General features: G+C 44.8%; 1 protein-coding gene across 2 annotated transcripts in view; it reads right to left on the bottom strand.

Annotated features, from left to right (window-relative positions):
- The window catches only part of CDH13 (cadherin 13), a 1398954-nt gene that overhangs the window by 744845 nt on the left and 629059 nt on the right, over positions 1-25050 (bottom strand). For both annotated transcript variants that reach the window (XM_032325075.1, XM_032325076.1), the window contains one exon: positions 24453-24564. In XM_032325075.1, coding sequence (XP_032180966.1) covers positions 24453-24564 — 112 coding nt within the window. The remainder of the gene's footprint in view (positions 1-24452; positions 24565-25050) is intronic.

The raw sequence follows: 25050 nt of genomic DNA, 5'->3' as shown, positions 1-25050 counted from the left end.
CTGAATATCACCCAAGAATCTGTGGGTAAGTCCAGCCAACCAAGAGAAAATGTACAAATGGGATTTTCTCCCTAAAAGAGAGAGCTTTAGACTAAAGCCCTAGTTGGCTAGAAAATAAAGGCGTGGAGGAACTTTGGTTTCGTTTTGTTTTGTTTTTCCCGTAGCTTCTGTTTTATGTTTTAAGTCAATGACTGGGGGGAAAACGGCATGGTCGCTGAAGTATCCAAAGGAAGGACTTTCATCCAAAAATTGGACAAGCCTGAACAATCTGAGAAAACAAAGTGGCCTAACTGTTGGCTGAGAAAAACTTGGAGATGCTTTGTAAGTGCGAGCTGTTTCCAGTTCAGTTGCCTAACAGGTGAACTGAGGCAGTCAGAGTTTAAATCTAATGCATTTATTTCAGTGACATTTCTTTTTTTATTTTAAAGATTTTATTTATTTATTTGACAGAGAGATCACAAGTAGGCAGAGAGGCAGGCGGGGGGGGCGGGGTTGGGGGGGTGGAAGCAGGCTCCCCACTGAGCAGAAGCCCAATGTAGGGCTTGATCCCAGGACTCTGGGATCATGACCTGAGCCGAAGGCAGACGCCTAATGCACTGAGCCACCCAGGCGCCCTAGTGATGACATTTCTGAGCAAACATCCAATTCGTGTTAGCTTCTGGGGAGTCAGAGCCTACAAAGGGGAACATGGGAAACAGATACCCCCTGACTTCCCTTACCTCCCTCCTCTATCCCTCTGCTTCCGCTGGGCAACATAACGCACCTCCGTGGAGCTGAGAATGACAGGCAGCAGGTTGCCGCCAGTAATGAAGTATCTTGCTCTGTCTGCTGCGTCAGACAAGCGAGGGAGCCTCATTGTGTTACTGTCAGCTCTCCCACTCAGAAGGGCTGAATCCAGCTCCCTCTTCTAATGCTGTGGCCCAGGAAGCCTCCCTTCCTCCGCTGCACGCTTCTGCCGACTGCCAAACCCATGGAATACCTACAGATTTCCTTCCCCCAGGCACAGAGGCTCTGAGAAGTGGTCTTTACGTTAGAGGTCTGTCAGCTACTAGAACACATCTGCGTTATGTTGGAAATAAAGAGGGAAGAGGAAAGCAACCAGCATGTGTACACGCATGAATTTGATCACCAACGCTAGTATTTATCTATTTAACATGTGTTTGACACTCTACGACTGGCCTGACACTGTTCTAAGTATTTTTTTTAAGACTTTATTTATTTATTTGACAGACAGAGATCACAAGTAGGCAGAGAGGTGGGCAGAGAGAGAGGAAGAAGCAGGCGCCCCACGGAGCAGAGAGCCCGACGTGGGACTCGATCCCAGGACCCTGAGATCATGACCTGAGCCAAAGGCAGAGGCTTTAACCCACTGAGCCGCCCAGGGGCCCCTGTTCTAAGAGTTTTATAGTAATTTTTAAATACCCCAAAGACCCCAAGATGTGGGGATTATCATTATGTCTATTCTACAGAAGAGTAGCTGAGGCACCAGGAGGTTAAATAATTTGCCCCAAGGTTAAACTGAAGAGTCGAGATTTAGACCCAAGCAGCTGGGCTGCAGGCAGCAAGCTCTTAGAGTGGTGTGCTGTGTGCACAGAGTGGCAACTCCGTCCCAGGCACAGAGCACCGGCTGGAGGCCTGTGTGACCTAGAGGATCGGCAAGGTGGCCACGCCTCCCCATGCCGTCTACGGACAACACGAAGAATGTTAGAGGCTGTCCTGCCCCACACGTGCCCTTACGGCGTCCTCACAGCAGCTCTGTGAGCAGAGTGCGGACTTACCATCCCCTTATACAGTTGAGGAAAGACCACATATGGTGCCCCAGAGGCGATGGAAAGATGCACGGTGTCTAAATTGAACGGGTGGCAAAGGCAAAGCACACAGAGGCTTAACATCCGTGTTTCTCAGTATACCCCTCGCTCCCCCGCCTCAGAATCAATGGAGAGGGTTGGCAAGGATGCAGAATTCCGGGCTCCACCCCAGCCCCCAGTCCATACTCAGTCTGAGCTGAGCATGAGGCCAGGCACGAAACAGGAGGCCGGGAAACCTTGATTTTGCATACACACTCCCCCTGGTCTGTGATTCCGACACACACTCAAGTCTGAGAACCTTACAGACACCATCCTGCCAGCACTTTTTCTTGCTATGGAACATAACCCAGGGATACAATGATAATGGTAATAATAATTAAGAGGAAATTAATTATTCATAGAAACAGTTCAGGTGCAGTGGCAGGGATCATGAGTGGGCATTCCGTGATTTTCTTCCTTGTAGCTGCTCCGTGGGTCATATGTGTGTCTCTATGAAACTAGCATGTCTTTTAAGCCCTCTCATTTCTTATCTTTCCTCTTCTGCTTTCTGGATTTAATGGTGTGAAAACCCATTGTCATAGCCTCAGGTGACAGTATTCTATAAAATCCTGTCTCTCTGACCCACAGAAGGTGATCATAAAACTCAGATAATTAAAATTAGTGAACTCTCTCATAGGACAGATCTCCTAGACTCCTAGACATTACAGAAAAAGTCTAGGATTTATTGAATCCTTCCATTAAAAAGCGGCAGGCTTACACATCCATCCTTCACATAATGGTTTCATTTAAACAAATCAAAACATTGCATTTCCTTCTAATATCCTACGGAAGAGAGCAGGCACTGTTCATATCAGAAAGAGTAAACAGAAAACACCATGGCTTGGTAAAAATCCTACTAAGAGTATGAACAGATTTTTAAAAATTAAATACCAGATCTGGTCTGCCCTTTGGGTTTGTGTTTTCCAAAACGGAAGAAGGAAAGGAGTGAGGAGGGAAATAAGGGAGAGAGAGCAGGAGAGGAGGAGGAGGAAGACAGAGAAAGGGCGGCTAGAAGGCAGGAAAGAAGCCAAGGAAAATAGGAATCACGCTTAGCCCCCGTGCACATTTTCTCCTGCATGATCAGGAAGTGAGAGGACACTGAGGATCCTCCAGCCACATCCTGCAGGGGTGACCGCTGGGGACAGCTCACTGGCTAAGCAGCAGCTGGACGGGTTTGCCTGACACATGTGCGCTGGTCAGAGACAGTGTGTGACCTTAGGAAGTCAGGGACCCTGTGCCTGGTCTCCACATCTGTCAGATGGGGACGATATTAGTACCCGCCCCACAGGGGGCTGAGACCACTCATGGGATGGCACCTGGACCTTGCGTGCCCCTGGTAATGTTCTACCAGGAAAGATGAGCACTTATCATACGCTGTTAATACGGTTGTAACGCTAGGGTACCTCACCTCACACCATGGCAATAACTTGTGAAAACAGAAGTGTGAAATGAATCAGAATTTACATGCTCTGGAAATCCCTGCTAATTATTTTTTTAAAGTACCTGTATGAATCTTGTGCAAGGAAAAAAAAGTCTGTGTGTGTGTGTGTGTGTGTGTGTGTATGTATGTATGTATTTGGGCTTTTCTGAATCAAGGGTGCTGAATGTAAGGTATTTCTCTAGAGCTTATTGTTAGGAGTTTTTTTTTTTAAGTCACATCATTTTTTATAAAATAAAAATAATATAGCTTCACTGTAAAAAAGGGTAGGGGGAGAAAAATCAAAGGAAAAAGTGAATATTGCCAGTAATCCAACCACCCAGAAATAACCTCTGCTCATATTTTGACACATTAATTTCCATCCTTCTATATATTTCTAACGTATATGATGTTATTTTTGTGAAGAAAATGCTAAAACATCAATCCAGAATGCGTATCTAGAAAATTCCATAGTCCAGGACAACATTCTGGAATCTGATTTTTAATCACAAACGTCCGTCGCCTCTAGGATAAACACAAGTTACATAATAGTCAAATTTAATATTGAAATCTGAATAACAAAACGTTAACCTGTTTATATTCTACAGCTCTTTCCTTTTGTCAAATGTTCCTCCCAAAACGGAGCACAGCTACCTCCCACTCTTCCCAAGTCTGCTTTTAAAGAGAGCACGGGCTAGACTAGACACCATGCAGAAATGCAACGGGGCGGGGGGAAGCAGGAGAAGGGGAGACTTGCTCTGTGACTTTGTGTTTGTAGCTGAACGATGCCCCACGTCCTGTGAGCCTCAGCTCCTCCTGGGTCTGATGCCGGCGTCGAGCAGGGAAGAGGCTAGAAATGCTTTTGGTCATTTTTTTCTTGTCTCTAGTTAATCCCTTCTTGTCTTCAAAACACATCGAGGGATGGCTAATAACAACAGCACTTACGGTGATCCCAGCCAACCCTGGTTCTGTGCTTACTCTGGGCCCCTTACTGTGCTCTGCGCTTTATACCTGGCTTCATTGAATCTACAGAAGAGGAGTAGAAACGGGTATGATTACTGTGCCCATCTGACAGATGAGAAGACTGAGGTTCAGAGAAGTTACAGGTAATTTGCCTGTGGTCACACCATCAGCAATAGAAGAGTATGGATTGGCCAAGAATTGTCAGCCCTGAGGCGCCTGGGTGGCTCAGTGGGTTAAAGCCTCTGCCTTCAGCTCGGGTCATGATCCCAGGGTCCTGGGATCGAGCCCCGCATCGGGCTCTCTGCTCGGCGGGGAGCCTGCTTCCTCCTCTCTCTCTGCCTGCCTCTCTGCCTACTTGTGATCTCTGTCTGTCAAATAAATACATAAAAATCTTTAAAAAAAAAAAAAAAAAAAAGAATGGTCAGTCCTGCCGTGCTGCCTCCCTGAGGGGGGTCCACCCTACAGGAGCCGCCAACAGGAAAGAGGACAGAACGGAGGACGCGCAGATACCCAGGCTGTGAAGCTGGTGAAGGAAACACATTTTGGTTTGCTTTTACTTTCAAAAGTAAACATTTTGTGAAGAAAATTGGTACATGGTACGCCTTCATGTACTCATGAGGCTACAAAAAAGTAAAATATTTCACTAAATAACAGACCTAATATTAATGTTGAAGAATTTACATGGGAGTCTATTCTAGCAGGCTTTTTAAAAGAGAAATACAGCATGTCCGATCTAATTGGTTTTACGTTTATATTGTGTTGCATTCCGCTTTTCTTGCTTAGCATTCGATCATGACATTTCCTCTCACCTTCAAATATTTTTCAGAAATGTATTTTCAGGGCTACATAATACTCAATCATCTGGGTGTTATCAGAATTTATGTAACTTTCATGAGTTGTTTTTGAATTTTCCCTATAATGAATTATGCTCTGAGTAACATACTTGTACGTAAAAAAAAATTGTATCTATTTATTAAATTCTGGACGTTTTAAATGCAGAGTGCATCTGTAGAACACACAATCAATCGCAGTCAAAGAAAGCAAAGCAAACCTACAGGAGAGCATGCATTGTCCTTAAGTGACTTCATAAATCAATCACCACTGACACAGACATTGATTAAATGATAGGTCTTTCTTGAGAAGTCTTTCTCAACGCGAAACATTTACTCTTTCTAGAGAGTGCAGAGTGGATACGTAACACCAGAGCAAAGGGAAGAGCACGTGAGCAGGAGTAAAGTTTGTTAGCATGGCCTAAAGCATCCGGCCCCTCGTCTCGGGAGTGCTGAGGATGGTCGGCCCAACACACCTTCAAACGCTCACTCTTCCCGCAATGCCCACAGTTAATTTCCACTTTCGGATTCCTGAGATGGATTCTGCCTTCGCTCTCAAGAGTTTGGAGGGATGGGTCAAGAGAACGGTTTTCCTGACCCCGGCATTTTCTTTATCATACTCCTTTAGAAAACTGTAGTCTGTCTTCATTCCATTTCTAAAAATCACTAAAAATGGTATGTCTGTCTTCCGCTTAGGAAAAATATTTATATTTTTACACATTAAAGTGCATCTGCTTTATAATACGATAAAGAGGGATGCCTGGGTGGCTCCGTTGGTTAAGCGGCTGCCTTCGGCTCAGGTCCTGGGATTGAGTCCCACATCGGGCTCCTTGCTCACCAGGGAGCCTGCTTCTCCCCTGCCTCTGCCTGCCATTCTGTCTGCCTGTGCTCTCTCTCTTTCTCTGTCTCTGACAAATAAATAAATAAATAAAATATTAGAATATGATAAAGACTTTTATTCAAGAAGGTGCACGGACTTGAGAACTCGCATACACCTAGTCAACGCAAACGTGGATGCCTAAGAAGACACACGCGCCTAAATAATCACACATAAAGGTTAATAAAACAGGACACCCGAAAGGTAAAACTCCTGAAGGATAGAGAGTAGATGGAATTACAGATTTTAAAAAAAAGGGAAGAAAGAAAGAAAAGCCAGAAATCGCAGTGAGTGCAGCTTCAGAAGTTGGGGGTGGGGGTATAAAGGGCAGTGCCACGCTCAGGAGGGATGGACGCTAGGAAGACGGGGTAAGGGGGCCACAAGCCGGTGAGCGGCTACACGACACGGGACAAGCAGTCAGTCCTCAGCCTCTTCCCTACCACTTGTCAGGTCAAAACAGTGAGAGGTGGGTGTCTGTCTCCAAGGGCAGCAGTAACTATCGGGAGCTAGACCAGCGGGTACCAGATGGCTTTGTTTTCTACCAAACTGGAGTGGATGCTGCAATGCACCTGTCAGATTTCTTTCCAGGACCGAAGGATTCATTTTCTCAGCCTTTGGGGACAACCTTCAGCTGTCAGTTCCTCTACAGAATCTCCTTGGCTCAGGACGGTCTTCTCCCCTAAGGTCACATTTCTTTCCTGTGGCCCACACGGTGCCAGATCACCACTGAGCTATAAAGGCCTGGCTCTCTCACCAAATTCAAGACACTCTGAAGGGCCATCGTGGCCGCGGAGTTCCCCAGAAACTAGATGAGTGTTTGGTGAGACTGCATCAGAGTCCTGTTTCTCCTCTACCCGGTCCTGCTCGCTTTCCCTCCCTTCCACACGGGACGACCCCCAAAGCACTCCCTAGAAACCTTTCCGCACACCACCCTCTATCTCTGAGTCAGCTTACGAGAGACTCCAACCCATAACACCACCCAAAATCCAGGCTTAGACCTCTGCAAGACACAGACACAGACGGAAACCTTAATAAACCCAAGCACTTCCATACTTCAGAAAGAAGCCCAGCCACTGAGTCACCGCTGGCCATTGGCCTTCTCCAAACATACTACACAAGAATAATAACAACAAAAAAACACTGGACACTGATGTTGGATATAGTAAGGCAAACCCATACTGCATGTGAGAGAGTTGACATAAACACAGGAGGGAAAACCTTCCTAAAGACAGTGATGCTTCACGTCTTTAAAAATGCTCTCAAAGACTTCATCTCATGGGATTTTCATGGTCCCCGGAGCTGGGAATTATTCAGCCTTTTCATAGACGTAGAGACTGAAGTTCGGAGTGTGGCCTTCTACACTTGAGCCCGGGAGTTGTGTCTAACTCTCCTCAAGGACATAATAAAAGTAGAGTTGACCTTGGTGTCAATGTTGGTATTGAAGGGCTGATCAGCTTGTGAAATACAGCATCATATTGATATAGAACAGAAAAGTTATTAATTTGTAGTTAGAAGATGCTTTTCGCTGCGGTGAGCATGACACGCTTGCTAATGGGCACCGATGGCCATTGATTTAGGCTATTAGAATAGCAGCTGGCCTTCTTCAATCAACCAAGCAAGTGTTCTCCATAACCAGGATGGACCTGGCAAAGGTCCAAAAACAAAGCAATTTGCTACTTTCCATTTCCCTAAATCCATCACCAAAATAACAGAGCAAACGCTCCCATTCAAATCACTTTTATATACGCTCAGGCTGAACTAGATGAAGGCCCTTGGCAGGCAAAACATTCAGTATCCACTTTAGCATTGTCAATACACGAAGCAATCAAGCCAGGCCGGTACCATGTAAATGCAACGGCAAACATTTTAATAATAAACTAAAAACATTTGGACCCCTCGACCAGACACCTGTGCCCGAGCCAGGTTTGGGAGCCCATCACTGAGCAACATTAATTGATATCAATAACCACCCTTTACCGACCAGTAGTGGATGTCAGCCTTAGATCGACCTTCCGCTCCTCATTGAATGCTTGCATTTTAGAAGAAACAGAAGCCCAGAGAAGTTAAGTTACTTCCCCTAGGTCACAGAGCTACCAAGGGTGAGAGCTGGCATTGAAATCCAAGTGCTCAGATCCCAGAGCCTGGGTGTTTGCGGGTCACAGATGCTCTGAGGACCAGAGCTGGGGTGGTGAAAACCAGGTGCCGGGCCTGTTCCGCTTCCGACAATGCTGGCTCCTCTCCCTGGAACGGTACAAAGCTGGCGGGAGCTGAGGAGGTAGAACATATATTTCGCTGCCTTTTTAAAATCCTCGGTGAAACAGACATGACCTTCTTTTAAATGTCTCCATCCCAGATACTCCAGTGAATATAGGAGGGCATAAATGCTGAAGAGGGAGTCTTGGAGCTTTGGACTGATAAAGACAAAAACATGAGGCGTCTTGTGCTCGGTTCACCAATAACTTCCCAGAGGTTTGTAAATTCCCATGTCTCTGGGCTCCCTGCCAGTGGCCAGGCTCGATGCCTCTACCTCCACTCCAAGCTACCCAATCCTTTAAAAAATTCTGACCGAGACAGGCAAGATGTCTGAAGCCACCAAACCACAGGAGGGGTTCCAGTATCAATCTCTGTTCCTAACTCCTGGGTGGTTACACTGTGGCTTCCCGCCGTCTTGTAAGCCCGGATCTGTGCCCCAAGCAAGAGGGACCGTCCTATTGAAATTTACCAGCAGCTGACTTTCTTTGCAGATTTTCCTAGTTGACCTCCCCTGCTCTTTTGCCAGAGGCATCTTTTGCCTGAGGGAGGATGAAGATGTTGAATCAGGAATGCAAAGGGAGTAAAAGATTTAATATTCAGCGTAAGGACTTAAGCAAAACAAGAGTCTTGAAAGCCAGACTTGACTGAGAGAGAGAAAGGCTTTCTACTTTGCAAACATGGTCCTGGAAGCCTTAGGTAGAGCTAAATCAGGGTTTTATGGAGGAGAGGTCTCTTCCCACCCTGAGACCTTTTAACCTGCATGAAGGAGACAGGGAAACTGCTGGAGAGGGAGGCAGATGGGAAGGTTCCCTGGGTCTCCGAGAGTCTGGCTTCTGAGCTTGACTCCACAGCCGTTACACAACAGAACTTATTTTAAATGTATGCTGATTTCCAAGCATTTTGGAAATGTTTCCTGTGAGCTCAGCAGAATGAGAAAGACCAAAAAGAGAAAAAAAAAATATTTCCTCTGTTCCCCCTCCTCTAGAAGAAAGGCAAGGTTTGGGTCTCAGAGGGGCAGGTCGTCCGTAACCGCCTGTTGAGGATGGAAAGGCAGCCTGCTTCCGGGGTGCAGGGAGGCTCTGTAGCTCAGGGAGGCCGGACCGGGAAGGGGTTAGGTTCTGAGTCTTGTCCGAGGCATGTCCACATTCACTACGCACTTTTCATACTTTCAAGTCCTGAGAGGGCCTTTAGTCACCAAATAAACAAACAAAACCCCAGCATTCCCCACTTAGCTAACTCAAAATATTTTCCCCATTGTGTATTCCTATTACAGTTCTGTAGAACTGCCTGGAAGAGACGCAAGTTTAGGAAATGCCAACTTAAGAGCACACACAAATGACCAGGACTGAGAACAGAAACCACCCACACGAACACGGCACAGCCACGCAGAACCAAGAACTAAGACCACTCTGTCTGGACATGATTGTTTGTTCCCAGAAAATTTTTCTAAAGAAGAAGGGTAAGACTGAACTAGTGAAAACCGTCACTGCTCGTTTCAAGGCGTAACAGTCCGCTCTCTAGGGCATTTATCAAAAACAACTTAGAGGACTTAATTCACGACTTACCTAAAAACCTTGTCACGTCTACCGGCACTACATCAGCACGTCGTGAACTTGATCGGATGTCAGTTTCCTACCTTAAATCCTGAGAGCCTGGACCCTCCTCGCAAACGCTGTAATATTTTCATTCTGACTTCCGCCTTCTGAAACGTTGCTAAGAGTTATTGAGGCGGTGTTCCCTATGAAAATAAGCTTTATTAAATGTACCTGTGCCTTATTAACGGAGTCACCTGGTGATATTTTAGGAGAGTGTACCTTGAGCTGTAGGACACCTGTCTGAAAAGCTTAATGTGGGAGCCCAAGTGATGTTCCAGCTCCGTGGCTCGTAGACGCCTTTTCCTTGGCCAGAAACCAGCACTGTCCCGATCCCTTGCTTGCTTGGGCAACAGCTCTCCGAACTCGGGAACTATGTGACCGCCCCTGACCTTTGTTTGCGGAGAGCCCTTTCTGTAGGGAATGGGCCTCTAATTAGCAGACCCGTCTTCCAGATCACAGAGGGGGCCCTCGACCCAATGCTGAGTCTATCTTGGGGCTTCTCTTCCCAAAATTTGAATGAAAACATCCTAAACTGGAAGGTGAATGGAGCTGTGCTAGTCCTATAGAGTATGCAAAAGTGAAAGCATGGTCCACATACCCCAAACTCTTGTAAAGGGCCTGTGACAAGATAAGCTCAGCAACTAAAAGCAATTTCACAGAGTACTATTATGCTTATTTCATCTAGTGTTAAAGTTTGCATTTTGTATGTCTTTGCTTTCTTTTCCTTTTTTTAAAAATTCGTTTATTTACTTGAGAGTGAGTGAGCCAATGAAAGAGAGCCCCAAAGGAGTGGGAGAAGCAGACACCCTGCTGAGCAGAGAGCCCAAAGCAGGACCTGATCCAGAGGACCCTGAGGTCATGACCTGAGTAGAAGGAGGACACTTAGCCGACTAAGCCACCAGGGAACCCACTTTATTTCCATTTTCAGAGCAAAAATTTTTATTATATCATTAGGAAAAATTGTTCAGAACTTGAAAGTAAAGCAAAATGTAGGGTTGGGGCCGGAGATGTTCTTTCAATGTCACATACAGGCCTTATCCAACATGTCCCTCATGGATTATCTGATTACCTAGGACAATGGAATTCATTTTCCTAATGACATTAAGAGAGAAACTGTGCTAACAGAGTCAGGGGGTTCAATAGGGGAAGCTCTTAGACCCTGCCCTTTGTGGCTAATCGCAGACCCAACAGGAAGAGCGCTGAATCAAGGACACCCTACTATGTCCTCGGGGGAAGAGAGACTCCCCACTCCCCAACAGCCCAGACAATGAGAGATGGTCAGACTCAGCCAATGAAAAGCCACCGTGATTCCGACTCCCAGCGTACACCAGTGTTTTTTGGTTTACAACAACCTTCCCAACTCTGCCCTCCCCCGCCCCCTACCCCATGAAAGAGTGGCCCTCTCCTTTGTGCTGTGGACTTGCCTAGGGTTTTCTCACAGGTCACTTGTCCTGGGTTCCAGGTCTCTGCTATTACTGGTTCCCCCCCCCCTTTTTTTTCCTGGTAAAATAACTAGTAGTTTAATTTTTAAGGTTAACATTCTTGTTGTTCACTATGTATTGAAGGTTGCAGATGTAGTGAAATTACATGTTGATTTGTAGATCTCTTTATAGTAGAGCTGCCAGGAAGGCTCCGCAGAAAGGATAACTCTGAAGGTTACAGTTACGGGACCCCATGCCCTTCCCTGAAGGCCGTTGCTCTGCCATCGTCCCTCCTGAGTCTGGCAATGGCCTCGTTCTAGCCCTCCTCTCTGTGCCCCATGACACGGGGAATGACCACTGGGCCACATCCCCATAGGGGTCCACCTGTCAACCCCAGATGTCCCCTACGTCAGCCCCCCGATTCGTTGTCTTGTCCCCTTCCTCCGTGCCTAGAACGTGATGCTGATGCCCTCTCCCAGCCTGGTTTATCCCCACTCACCCTCGCTTTCTGTTTTTAATCCGGCAAACTTCCTTCCACTGAAAAATGCAGAGCTAACCATATTCCTTGGAGGTTTTGACTCAGATTTTGAACTGTTTTTCAAGCACTAATTATTTCTTTCATGTTATTCAGAATCAATGTTCCTTATTTGGAAATTCTCCCGCTCCTGTGGATTTAATGTATACATATGAAAATTAAAACCACTTTTAGCTAAAAATAGATCCTCGGGGAGGGCTCAAGAATCAGCTGACACGCACAGTTAGGAGGAAACTGGATGGCTGACAACTGTTTTGGCTTCGAATGGGAATGAAATAGGCTGGTGCAGCGGTTGGCCACTTTTCAGGGGTGGCCTGCCAAGACATCATTTACTAAGTTGCTCACAAGTAGGAGTGGCTTGTGGGGGGTGGCTAGAACCCGGAGTCGGAGGCACGACCACACTCTGCTGCCCCCAGAAGCAGCTGGCATGTGAAGAGGCCAGCTGAATGTTTTAGCACAACTGAGGTCTGCAGCTTTTCAAGGGTTTCTTCTCCTACAGAGTGCGGTCTGCCATTCTCAAATCCAAGAGGTTCGGCATCCCCGAAGTGGAACTCATTTGGCACAACACCCAACCGGAACTGATGTGGTGATCCTTATTTATCCTACTTAGGGTAAATATCCATCTGTTTTCCCGCAAAAATATCTGTTTTATTGCACAGGGTTGCCCCATACGCCCCTGGTGGAGTCTTGTGATACGGAGCATATGCCCGTTAATAGCTCTCTCACTTGCAAAACATGCCCGGTCTTAGGCTGGGGAGACTCCCTTCTCCAATGCTTTTCAAGGAGCATCCTTTTAACATGTAGCCCAAAGAGACCCAATCATGAGTGGGGTGTGTGTGTGTGTGTGTGTGTGTGTGTGTGTGTGTTGAGGGTTGGTGGGATCGCTGGTCCCCCTAGAACACGTGAGTATCTATAAGGGAGACCTGGAGGAAGTAGGAAGAACTTGTGTTCTTTTTCAGAGGAGACAAGCTTTGCCTCTGTGCCTCCTTTGGTAGACGCCGGCACTGCCTGTTCCAATAGTATCGCTCTGCAGACATCCCCCTCCCTGGCCTTATGCTTTCTAATCACGAAATATACCGACCTTTATCTAGAGCTTGCATGTGGCTGGCAGTGTCCTAACACGTTTGCTTGTGTGATCTTGATTAACCCACGAAACATCACCACCATGTTACAGATAAGGAAACTGAGGATCTAGGGGTTGGCTGGAAATGTCACCATTGTAAGTGATGAAAGCAAGCAGTCCAACTCAGGGCGCCACACCATCAGCCCTGTGATGCCCTCAGGGACACCCCAATCTGTTCTCAGTAAGAACTGGAGCGCTTCTGTGGGAGGAAATTGGATATGGCTTTTCATATGGAGAGTACTCACAGGGTCAGGAGGTCACAGTGTGTTTTTCACCATTGGCCCTTCTTCGGAGATGTTGGATCCTTGAATCAACCTTCATGCCCTCAGCTATAAAATGGGATTTTCAATCCCATCTTAGAGCAGTTGATTTGATTAAATGGATAATATGGTAGCCCCTTTCCTGGATCAGAGAATCTCAAAATGAAAGACCCATTCTCATCTTAAGGGTCCTGCATTGTGTGGTCCCTCGGCCTTAACATTCACCAACCCAATCTTCACGGGGGGACCCCAGCTCGTAATGCAGTCCTCAGCATCTCAGAGAAAACTTCTTGATGGTTCTTTCTGTAGCAGCGCTCCAGAAATCACCATCATGTGACTCTGTCTTATTTCCTTCCTAGTATTTTTATCAGATTTTCATGTCTTGTTTTCCTGCGCTCTTAGGTGTTTATTCTTTTTTATTATTATATTATGTTAGTCACCACACAGTACATCATTAGTGTTTGATGTAGTGTCCCATGATTCATTGTTTGTGTATGATACCCAGTGCTCCATGCGATACCTGCCCTCCTTGCTACCCATCAGCAGGCTCACCCCCGCCCCTCTGAAGACCTCGGTTTGTTTCTCAGAATCCACAGTCTCTCATGGTTCATCTCCATCTTTGATTCCCCCCTCCTTCAGTTTCCCCTTCCTTCTCCTAATGTCCTCCATGCTAGTCCTTACATTCCACAAATAAGTGAAACCATATGATAATTGTCTTTCTCTGCTTGACTTATTTCACTCAGCATAATCTCCTCCAGTCCCGTCCATGTCGATGCAAATGGTAGGTATTCATCCTTTTTGATGGCTGAGTAATATTCCATTGTATATATGGACCACATCTTCTTTATCCATTTGTCTGTTGAAGAGCATCTCAGCTCCTTCCACAGTTTGGCTATTGTGAACATTGCTACATGAATATTGGGGTGTATATACCCCTTCTTTTCACTACATCTGTATCTTTGGGGTAAATATACAGTAGTGCAATGGCAGGGTCTTAGGGGAGCTCTTTTTTTAACTTTAACTTTTAACACTGTTTTCTGAAGTGGCCGCCCGAACTTGTACCACCAATAGTGCAAGAGGGTTCCCCCTTTCTCCGCATCTTCTCCAACATTTGTTGTTTCCTGCCTTGTCAATTTTTGCACGTCTAACTGGTCAGAGGTCGTATCTCAGTGTGGCTTTGATTTGAATTTCGCTGATGGCTAACGATGTTGGACATGTTTTCATGAGTCTGTTAACCATTCCCATCATGTCTGTCTCTCTCTCCACAAGAACGAAAAGTCACAACATGAGAGGCAGTTTACAGGTTGTAAGCCGTGCACTTAGTGCAGGGTGTGATGTAGGGCAGGCGACCATTCTGTATTTCTTAATTGATTAACTCAACAGATATTTGAGAATCCATGTCACTTCCTTTCCTATATCCTATTTTTGCCTCCAGAAAGAGAATGTGAGTTGGGTTGAATAAAACAATTGAGGACATTTTGATGGCAAGTATTTGCACCTCTCACCCTTTTGCTTTCAAGCCAACAAAAATTTCATGAAAATTAAGATGAAAGGGACAGACAGAGGGCACCGCAATTATAAGAATGGGTATAGATTTGGTCTGTTACAGGATAATGAGATCTTTTGCCTTCTGAGACTATTTAAAGCCATGCTTCATCTTTCCTACTTTCTGTTTTGATGCCTTACTCATTAAGCAGCTCAATTCCTGTGGTTCTAATACCTTAAATTAGGAGATGCTCCTGTAACATCTGTATGTTCCTCTATTCTTACTCTCGAAGAAAAACAGAAATAAGAGAGATTTATACCAGTTACAGAACTGTGTGAGCAACGATACACTCAACAGGTTGACGAGTGGGGCCATATGGCATCACTTTGAGTTTCACAGTCTTAATGAGGCAACCTGCTCACCGGCATCACTAGGGAGAAGCCCGGTATGATGGCTGTCCTCATCCCCTGTCACCTAAGACCCATTTCCATTTGTGTGAGTGCTGGGTTCTCAAAATCCTTATGCATGGAGCACAGGCTGCAGTCGGGGGATGTTGGAACGGAAAGAGGCCTTAGCAGCAGGGCACAACACCTGCACAGTGCTCTCCTGTTTCCGCCAGCCCGACAGCACTCCCCTCCTTCAGAGAACAGCATCTCCACATCCCCAGGCCCAGCCAACAGAAATACCACATCTTCTTGGACACTGAGATTGGTTCGGGAATAGGCACATGAGCCAGACCTGACCGAAAGGGTTAGCCATGAGAAGCTTGCCAGAACGCTTGGAAAAGAGATACTCCGGGTTGTGAAGTTGGAAGAATAAAAGTCTGGGGCCGCTGGTGGCCCTTTTGGAGGGAAGCCCTCTGAGAGCGGGGGGGGGGGGGGGGGGGGGGGGTACCAACTCTCCAGAAAGCAGAACTGAGGAATGAGAGGGGATCCTGAGGACATCATCAGAGGGTCTAGATCCTGGTCTTCCTGAAGCCAGTTCAAGCCTCAAAAACTTCAGTCATGTGAGCTGATAATTTTATATGTTTTTGTTAATGCCAGGTGGAGTTGAGTTATTTTGGATTGGATCACAAGGCAAACAGCTCTGGTATAAGGAGACTAATATACCCTTATTATACAGACTGGGAAACAGAAGTCCAGAGAGTAAACGGGGTCATACGAGTCAGTGAACTGGGAGCGACTCCTGTGATTATGCACGTCTTTTCGAAAACGTCTAGATGTCTTCCATAATCTAGACCCTTGGGTTTCCCTGGGGCTCTGCTCACACCTTTATTTCATACACAGGTGCCGCTCAGTCACACTGCCACCTTTCCTGCCACCTGTCCTCTGATCTACCCCCCAACCATCCCCATCTCCAAACTTCTCACATGACCCCATGCCCGCCCCAGCCCTCCCCACGCTTCCCTCTCATTCGTCTCCTGTCTGAACTTCTGGAAGGCTGGCGCACCAGCTAACCACGTGGCCCCTCTTCCGCACATTACATGCATTGACTATTCAAAACACTGAACACCGATTTCACAGTCTTCACTGACGGCAGCCGGCCCGTAGCCCTCCAGCTCCCAGCACCGCCCTCTGCTTCCTTGACGGCCGAGAACAGCTTCCGTCAGTAACGGCAGTGGTTTGATAGCAGCAGTACATGCGGTTGGTCTCTTGTGGCGGATCGTTCGATCCACACACCAGTGTCGGGAGCAACAGTGACTTCATGGCGTGACGTTAGATGCTTGTGAGGGGCTTGTGAGGCGGCCGGAATGAGGAAGCCGACTGCATGGGGGAAGACACTGGAAGGGCCACAGGGAAGCCCCAGCTACTATTACTGATACACTAACTTCTAGCAGCTCACTTTCTAGAGTTTTCCATGGACCAGCCACTCTTCAGAGCCCTTTCTATGGATTCACATTTAATTCTCAGAGCAACTTCATGAGGTTCCTGCCATTATAATATTCCTTTTACACACGAGGGAACTGAGCATTGAGGCAGAGTGAGGGTTTTGTGCTCCTCTAACTTTCCGAAAGTACTTAGTTGATAACGGGCAAACCTCGACTTTGAACCCAGGCAGCCTGCCCCTGGGGTCTATGTTTCGGAGGTCTAATCTTCCCAGAAGTTGTGAATTTTGGAAAGTGAAATTCTTAGTGTTGACAACAAATTTCTCTTCGTTAAAACTTTTTCATTAAATTCTTCCACAAGGAGCAGCCAGACAGGACATATCTGTGGTGCAAATTTAGCCCAAGTTCTGACAGTGTGATTTCTCTGGTCTGTTTATTTCTCCCATTCTGCTGATAAGAAAACATAGGCCACGGGAGCCCTAACTACATTCCTCACCTTCTCAGGCCCTCTTCCTCCACGACTTTATCTGCTTCCCCTCTTGGAAGCATGACAGAGCACCCGAGTCCAATGGAGGGTCTCTAAGAACCTCATCACATCCCTCTCCAATATGCATCTGTGTTCTTTTTATTCCATAGTTATATACTATATCACCTTACATTTAGGAAATAAGGTGGTTAATATCACGGATTTTTGAAGATTCTAATAATGTGAATTGACTGGATTATTAGATTGTTAAAAATATGGTGGTGGGCTGGAAGGGCAAACTTGTCAAAATACTACATTTCTGCAGGGTTCTATTTAAACATAGGAAAACGTCTCATTAATGTAAATAGGGGTCCACGTACTGAGCCAAAGTATAATAATCACCCTCATAATGTGGAGTGAATTAAGTGACATAAGAGTAATGTTCCTTGGCGTATCACAACAGTTTAAGTAAACATACCACTCGAAACTCTACCCATACTCAGATCTAGGCAGATTGCAGTACAGGTGATGTTAAATCATTTCATTAATCATTTAATCAATTTCCCAACTTGAGGGCAAATACAACTTAGTAGTGCAAAGTACAATCGGAAAATGGAAAATAAATTATTGGGTTTTTTTTAATCACTACAATGAAAAACAAAAATAAAAGGACTTGGCAAGTGTTCAAGGATAGAGAACATAGACAGACAAAAGCCCAAGTGAGCTTAAACTCAGGAAACAGGCATTTTTCCACCTGCCAGTTGGAAAGTTCATCCATTTATTACCATCCAAATGAAATCTTTTCAGTGGGGTCAAAAGGGCCTTTGTTTTGACATTTAATTCACTGGCGATGTATTTCCTACGTTAGGATGCAAAACACCTCTCACACTGCTTTCTCATTAATTGCCTTCATTTTTCAAGTTCCCTGTTTGATTTATAGTCAATTAAAAACACCCTCGAAAGCCATGACTCATGTATGTTAAGTACAAATATGATTAATGCAAAACCACGCACCCCATGGATGGCCTGACCCCTGGCCAAAGTCATGGTCAAGGTGGAGGGACCCAGCAGTGTCCTGGTGAGAGAAACCCAGGAGGAATGTGAGAAGCCAAGAGCGCAGGTCATGAGCAATCTTGCACTAACTGGATCTCTTTGAAACAAGGAAAAGGAGGTACTTTTTCTGTATTTTTTTTACCATTACAGAGGAAGAATGAAACTTGGTTGTGAAGAGAAAAAAAAAATGCATTCGAAATCCTCTATCACATCCAGGTTGATGAAAGTAGATAGGAAAATGGAGTGGCACGCCTCCTTGCTGTGTCACTGTTGCCATGACCAAAAACAAGACACTAGGCTAAAGAACTCTAGAGAAGAGCCCGGGAACTTGAATCCTGGGTTCAAATCTTGATGTTGCCAAATACGAGTGACACGACCTTGGGTAAATTGCTTTGCCTTGCCCAACCTTAGTATCCTCACCTGTAAAATGGGCGTATGAGAGAATTGTATCCCCTAAGGTCTGGTAAGAGGTTCAAAGGGGGCCCCCACACTTAGAGAGTGCCCAGTAAATGCCAGCTGTGAAGGTTGTGGATGTCACACTGCTCAACGGCTGTGGTGCATTTTATGAACCCCAACACCTATTCCCAAGGTATCATGCTTCTTCCATTTTCCAGAAATGCTCCCTCTCTTCTTGCTGTCAGCGTGGGCATATCGCCCGTCACAAGGAAATCTCTTAAGACTTGTCCCCACCTGCCTCTCTAGAAAATGAACGCACCGAAACTTGAGAAGAGCATCAGGAAAGTCAACAGCAGAAAAAGTAATTTCAGCCCTAATGCATTTGGTATGTGATTTCCCGCTAAAATGAGGTAAATAAGAACACTTGGCACATTTTTTTACAAAACAAAATCTACTCAAACGAAAGAAGTGCCTTCTCTGCTGTAATTAGTCCATATTCCTGTTTCATTTGTTTTTTGGTGCCAAACGATCTTTTACATATTTTTTTTAATTTGTATTTTTTGCCGAATGACCTCTTAAAAGAAAATTCTAACCAAGTAAAATTCTAACCAAGCAAATGGTAGTATTCTCCCTCCGTCTCATCTATTTGCTCGGGTTTTTCTGTTTTGTTTTTCATATCCAGGCTTAGAAAAATATTTAAAAAATACAATCTCATCAATCCAAGATTTAAAAAAAAAAAAAAAAATCTACTGGTCCACGAAGTTCAAATCCTAAAATTACCCATTTCTTCAGATTTTTAATGCCCATGATTTATCTTCTATAAAGCCTGGCTGAGATGGCCATTGTAGGGACATTGAGCCCATCTCAGGTCTATGGATAGCAGGACTAACAAGAACAGGAGCAGCGGCAACACTGACCGTCGTAAGAGCGGCTCTCATTCATTCGTCACTAGGCTGAGCATATTTTCCATCAATCAGCATCAACTCTAAAAGTAAGGACTGCCATTATCATTTTTAGATGAGATGAGCCAAACTCAGAGGATATGAAGAACTTGCTCACTCATGGCCACACAGCCAACATGACTGGTGAATTGAATATGTGCAGAAACTACGTATGTCGTTTTTGAGCTAACGTGGTTAAACCTCTGGGATGTCCTGGCCACACCTCTTCTTGTCCCCAGCTCAGTGACATAAGAATGACTAGAACGGCCAAGATGGCAAGACCAAGTTGGAAGTAGCCTGAGTCCTCAAGTTCCTGCATGGAGAGCCCCCACTTGGAGTCTAACTACCCAAGAGAGCAGCCTGGCCAGCATCCTCGTGACCGGAATGAGAAGTAAACTTTTACTCTGTTAGGTTACTGGGACTCTTTGATACCAAGGCTATTCTAAGTAGTCCAAGTGTGTTATTGAAAGTGTAATTCTATGGGTTGTACGAGTCAGAAAATGACAGGTGTTGGCGAAGATGTGGAGAAAGGGGAACCCTCTTACGCTGTTGGTAGGAATGTAAGCTGGTGCAGCCACTCTGGAAAACTGCATGGAGGTTCCTCAGAAAGTTGGCAATAGAGCTCTTCTATGACCAGCAATCATACTAATGGGTATTTACCCTAAAGATACAAATGTAATGATCAAAAGGGAAAACTGCACCCGAATGTTCACAGCAGCAATGTCCACAATAGCCAAACTATGCAAAGAACCTAGATGTCCATCAACAGATGAATGGATAAAGAAAATGTGGTATATATAGACAATGGAATACTATGCAGCCATCAAGAAATTAAATCTTGCCATTTGCAATAAGGTGGCTAGAACTAGAGGGTATTATGCTGAGTGAAATAAGTCAATCAGAGAAAGACAATTATCATACGATCTCACTCATATGTGAAATTTAAGAAACAAAACAGAGGATCACAGGGGAAGAGAGGAAAAAAATAAAACAAGACAAAAGCAGAGAGGGAGACAAACCATAAGAGACTCTTAATCATAGGAAACAAACTGAGGGTTGCTGGAGGGGAGGGGGTAGGGGATGGGGTAACAGGGTGATGGACATTAAGGAGGGCACGTGATGTAGTGAGCTCTGGGTATTACATAAGACTGATGAATCACTGACCTCTACCTCTGAAATTAATAATACACCATATGTTAATTAATTGAATTTAAATTTTAGAAAAGTATAGTTATACAAGCTGTATTTTAGGTGAACTCAGGTGCAGCAGTGTGTGTGTGTGTGTGTGTGTGTGTGTGTGTTTCACAAAGAGTAATTCAGGAAGGATAAACAGTAGGAGACAGAAAAGTGCTGATCTAATAATGCCTAGATGGCCAATGGGGTGTCCTTTCTGGACTCTTGAAGTTGGAGCTATTTCCCATTAATAGAATCTGGAGGGTCATGAGTATCATTCCCCTTAGCTAACTCGATCATAGATCTTGCCACAAGGCTAGGAAGATGTGTTTGAGCTGATGTGGCCAGGGCAGGAGAGTCTGTTCTATAATTTTGCCAAACATAGATAGTCAGCGCCTTATCACCCTGGTCCTTTTCCACCTTAGCTGGGTGGCTTGTCAGTTTCCCAGGCCACTTATTCTTCTGAAGCCTGGGTGTCAGCTGGGAGAGTGTAACCAGAATCCGTGTTCAAATCTCATGGGGCCAAGATGATGGGTACCAGAATCCCATGATTTTCATACTACAGATGAAGCAACAGTACTAACTCATTAAGAGAATTCTGGGTGTAGGAGGCATCTAGGGACCCCCTTCCTTGAGGAAACCCCTCAAGGATCCCTCCCTGAGTCCAAAGGCCTTGAATGGATGTTTCCTGTCTTCCACGCTGTCTTCCCCTTTCTTCTTGTACTTCTCATACAAGAAAAAAAAAAAAATGAATAAGCACATCTACCCAGTTCATTTTTCAAGACTGAGATGAAGGCAGGAAACTTTTGTCCAAGTTATCATGAGTTGGGGGCTTTGCATCACACTGTGAAAGGTACAATGAAAGAGCTCCCTGGGTTACATTAGAAGAATAGTGGGATACCATGTTTTGATCCTAGAAGCTTGTTGAAAAATGGCCTTTTAAAGACGAAAGCAAGTCTAGTTAGTGGAAAGGAGAGTAGAATAAAGAGTTATTTGGATGTGAAGAAAATAAAAGGCTTTAGAACAACTGAAGGAAAGATGTATTGGAGCGAACAGTGAATAAAATATTAGGGAAATAAAAGGAGTGGAGGTGACCATTAGTAACAGTTAAAGTAGAGAAAGATAAGTCATTGAGAATTGAGGAGAAAGATGAAAAAGGATAAAAGGAAATATTACTGTCTGAACAAAGAGAACAGGAGGCCATGGGCAGAATAAACATTTTCTATGGCCTGCTAAAAGCTGAACCCAAAATTGGTTGACTATAAGTCTGGGGGTATGGGCAGATATATTGTGTCTGTCAGGCAAAGAGACACCTCTTTCGGACAACCTCAGAGAATGGTAAAAAGTGTAGACATCAACTGATTGATTATGCTGTGTTTACACCTTCCGCAAGACAAAACTTTACAATCATTGGAAACCAGAGCTCTTAAATATTGTAAAGATAAAGCAAAACTGGAAAGTACAAACACCGTAAATGGAGTCCGAGAGATGTTACTAGCCTAGTGTCTTGTAACCTCTTTTACTACCTACAACTTCAGCTTCTATGTATGTTGCTAAAATCATCCTAACCATTTCCCACATCTTGGCATGCAACCTCAAGTATCTAAGTATTTTAAAACTTTCTGGTTCTGTTTGACTCTTTTCCATTTTCATGCAGACATTAGCTTTGTGTCCCTATGGCTTTCATCCTCTGAGCACCCACCACACAACTGGTTCTTGTTCATCACGTTTTCAGAGCTAGAAGGGTCTTGTGTTGAACCCCAGGGGAATGCATGGGAGAAACAGAGCAAGAGAGGGAAGGAGGAGAGGAAGGGACAGAGCAGGCGCGATGTTCATGGCCTGGGGGGATGGTTCATCAATTCTCAATTCTCCAGGCTTTTCCTTTTCTCTGGAATAGAGCAATACAGTGTCATTTCTTCTGGAAATCCAGACTTTCCAAAACAATATTCAATAGGCATTCTCAAGTCTATGGAAACTTTCTTCTTCATTTAGGCACAAGTAACCTCATGTGCAGGGTCTAACTCATAACAACCTATGTTCGTTGCTTTGACACGGAACTCAAAAGCACCAGACTAGATGTACTCTTGGTATTTTTTTTTTTTAACCCTAGTAATACACTTGAACCTACAGTTTCACTGAGAGGGGGCTAGTCCGATTTTGCTGATCCAACAATTTACATACAAATTCATATCTAAAACTTTAAATATCTTCAATTCCCCTATCACTGACTTTTCCTGAACGTGGTATCGTTGATAATCAAGCCAGTCCCATTTAGCATTTACTAGCTTACACAGAACCAACAACCATAACCCGCTTAATTACTTAGGGGATTAAAAAAAAAACACAGACACACACAAAACTGTGATATTGGAATGTACAGTATGGTCTAGTTTAAATTAAAAAGATCCCCCAAAGTATGATTGTTTCCAGCTTCTCAGCGGTGAATTAAAAGCTGTTTGGTGTCGTGAAAATTACAGAAGCAATCACATTTATGGGCCTGCTTTGCATACCAACTCTATTAATTTCCATACTCAGGGTGGCTTCGCATTTCCACCCATGTTAATATAGATGCCATTTGGGATAATTGCTTGCAAAAAAAAAAAAAAGGAAGAAAGAAAGAAGAGGGAAAAGGGAGAGAGAGAGAGAGAGAAGGAGAAGGAAGGAGATGAAACAAACAGATGAATGGGGAGAAGAGCCAGTGAGGGGGGGAAATGGTCTCTTAAGCAAAGTTCCCTTTGAAATACCTTGATTCTGATAAATAGAAGAATCAAAAGACAAGGGTTCCCGATGACCTGACCCAGGAGTCACACTCAGGGATCAAATTAACATGAAATCACACATTGTAATTCACTTATTGTGCCGGGCCTGAACCTTGTCATCGCCGACTCTAATTGCCGAAATGATTTCATTGGTCTAATTACATCAAGATGTTCGCGGACTTCACCTTGGGTACTTCCCACCGTGCCCGGCATTGCGTCTTCATTACTGTGCTCCTTTCAACTCTCCAAATGCGTTCCAGCCTCACAGAACCATCCAATCACAAGCAGGCTGGTTTTATTTTGGTTTGTTTTATCTTGCCTTGTTTTCCTTTTCTTTAAACGCACCAGCCACAGAGCACGGGAACGGAGGAGCCCAGTTAGCGTGGAAGGTGAGCCTGAGACCGTAAGGGCAAATGTACAAGGATCTTTCCTAAGGGACCTTGGAGCACCTGACCAAATTAGACCATTGTTTTCACATTCTACAATCCCAAATGTTAAAGAATGGTGCTCCAGAACTTAGAATTTTATCGTTATTTGTCTACCATCAATTTTAGATTCTATTGTGCTAAAACAGTGCTTGCTCTGCACTTAACAATGCACTCCATGCCCTCATAAAGATAAAACAATATGATACCGGTATTAAAAATAGAAAGAGATTATAAACCACAGACTTGAAGAGAGCATATTTTAATTGGAATTTGGGGGGATTTGAGTTTAGTCCGCAAAAGAGCCAGTAGAGGTTTTGCATGTCTCTGAAGACCCTCTTACTGGCCTTCAGAATAGGAGTTTTGAATTCCTCTGACCAAAAATTCCCAGAAGCCAACATCCTGCTCTCACCATTGTTTTGATCTAACATGAGGCATAAGAAATCCCAGTAAAACAGCACATCCTTGGGAAGGCGTTGGTTTTGCTCTCAGGAACCTACCCAGGGGAAATGGATTTAATGTCCTTTGCGTGGAGTAGCACTCCTGTTGGAGGCTGGCGGTCTCCTTTTCTGGGAGCAGTGGGGAAGTGCTCACCAGTGATAAAATACTCAAGAGATACACAACCATTTTCTTCACCTCTCAGCCGACAAGGCTCTAATTCAAGCACTGCATCAGGCAGTGACATATAAGGAAAATGATCAGAAAACACTTCGCTTAGGGAATACTGCATCCTGAGACACATTCTTAGACTCTGGTGAATTCAAGTATGAGAACAGACCCAAAGAATCACCGAGTGACATTGCTTACAGTTTAGAATCGCCTGGTCCTCGATGAACTGAGCTGGCTGGTTGATGTGGAACACTTTCTGCTGAAATCCAGGCGTGCAGTCCAAGTCTTCTGCAGATGTTAGCAGCAGCACCTGAGAAAAACCGAAGCCATCAATATTTTAACGGCGTCTTACGTGTTTGCCCCACTAACTTCTACCAAATCTGTGACTTTTAGAAATGAGCTGAGGTTTTAATTTCATTTCCCAAATAAAGAGGTAAGTTGATACTTCTCCAGTGGCTGCCAACAATTCGCTTTGGCAATGAGATTTGGAAAACATGCAAATGGGAACAGCTGCTGTAGTTTCCATCAAGTTGCTGTGAAAGAAATAACTTTGTCAGATTTTTACACCTGCTAAGAATCTCACCATGGTTTCTATGTGTGAAAGTTCATTACAAAAACAGTAGATTTCATAGGATGCCCAGGTTAAAACCAACTTCACTGTCATAGAGGCAAAGGAGCAGTGGCATCTTTATGGAGGAGGAAAGCAGAATATTCCACTGGAAATTACTTCCCGAAGGAATTCGGGGCCCAGTAGACCTTCCGGATCCAATACGGTGGCCGTGAGCCACACTCGGCT

Source organism: Mustela erminea, chromosome 19, assembly GCF_009829155.1.
Source record: "Mustela erminea isolate mMusErm1 chromosome 19, mMusErm1.Pri, whole genome shotgun sequence".
NCBI lineage: Eukaryota > Metazoa > Chordata > Mammalia > Carnivora > Mustelidae > Mustela > Mustela erminea.
The sequence above is the reverse complement of the archived record's forward strand: the minus strand, read 5'-3'. Positions and strand labels throughout refer to the sequence as shown.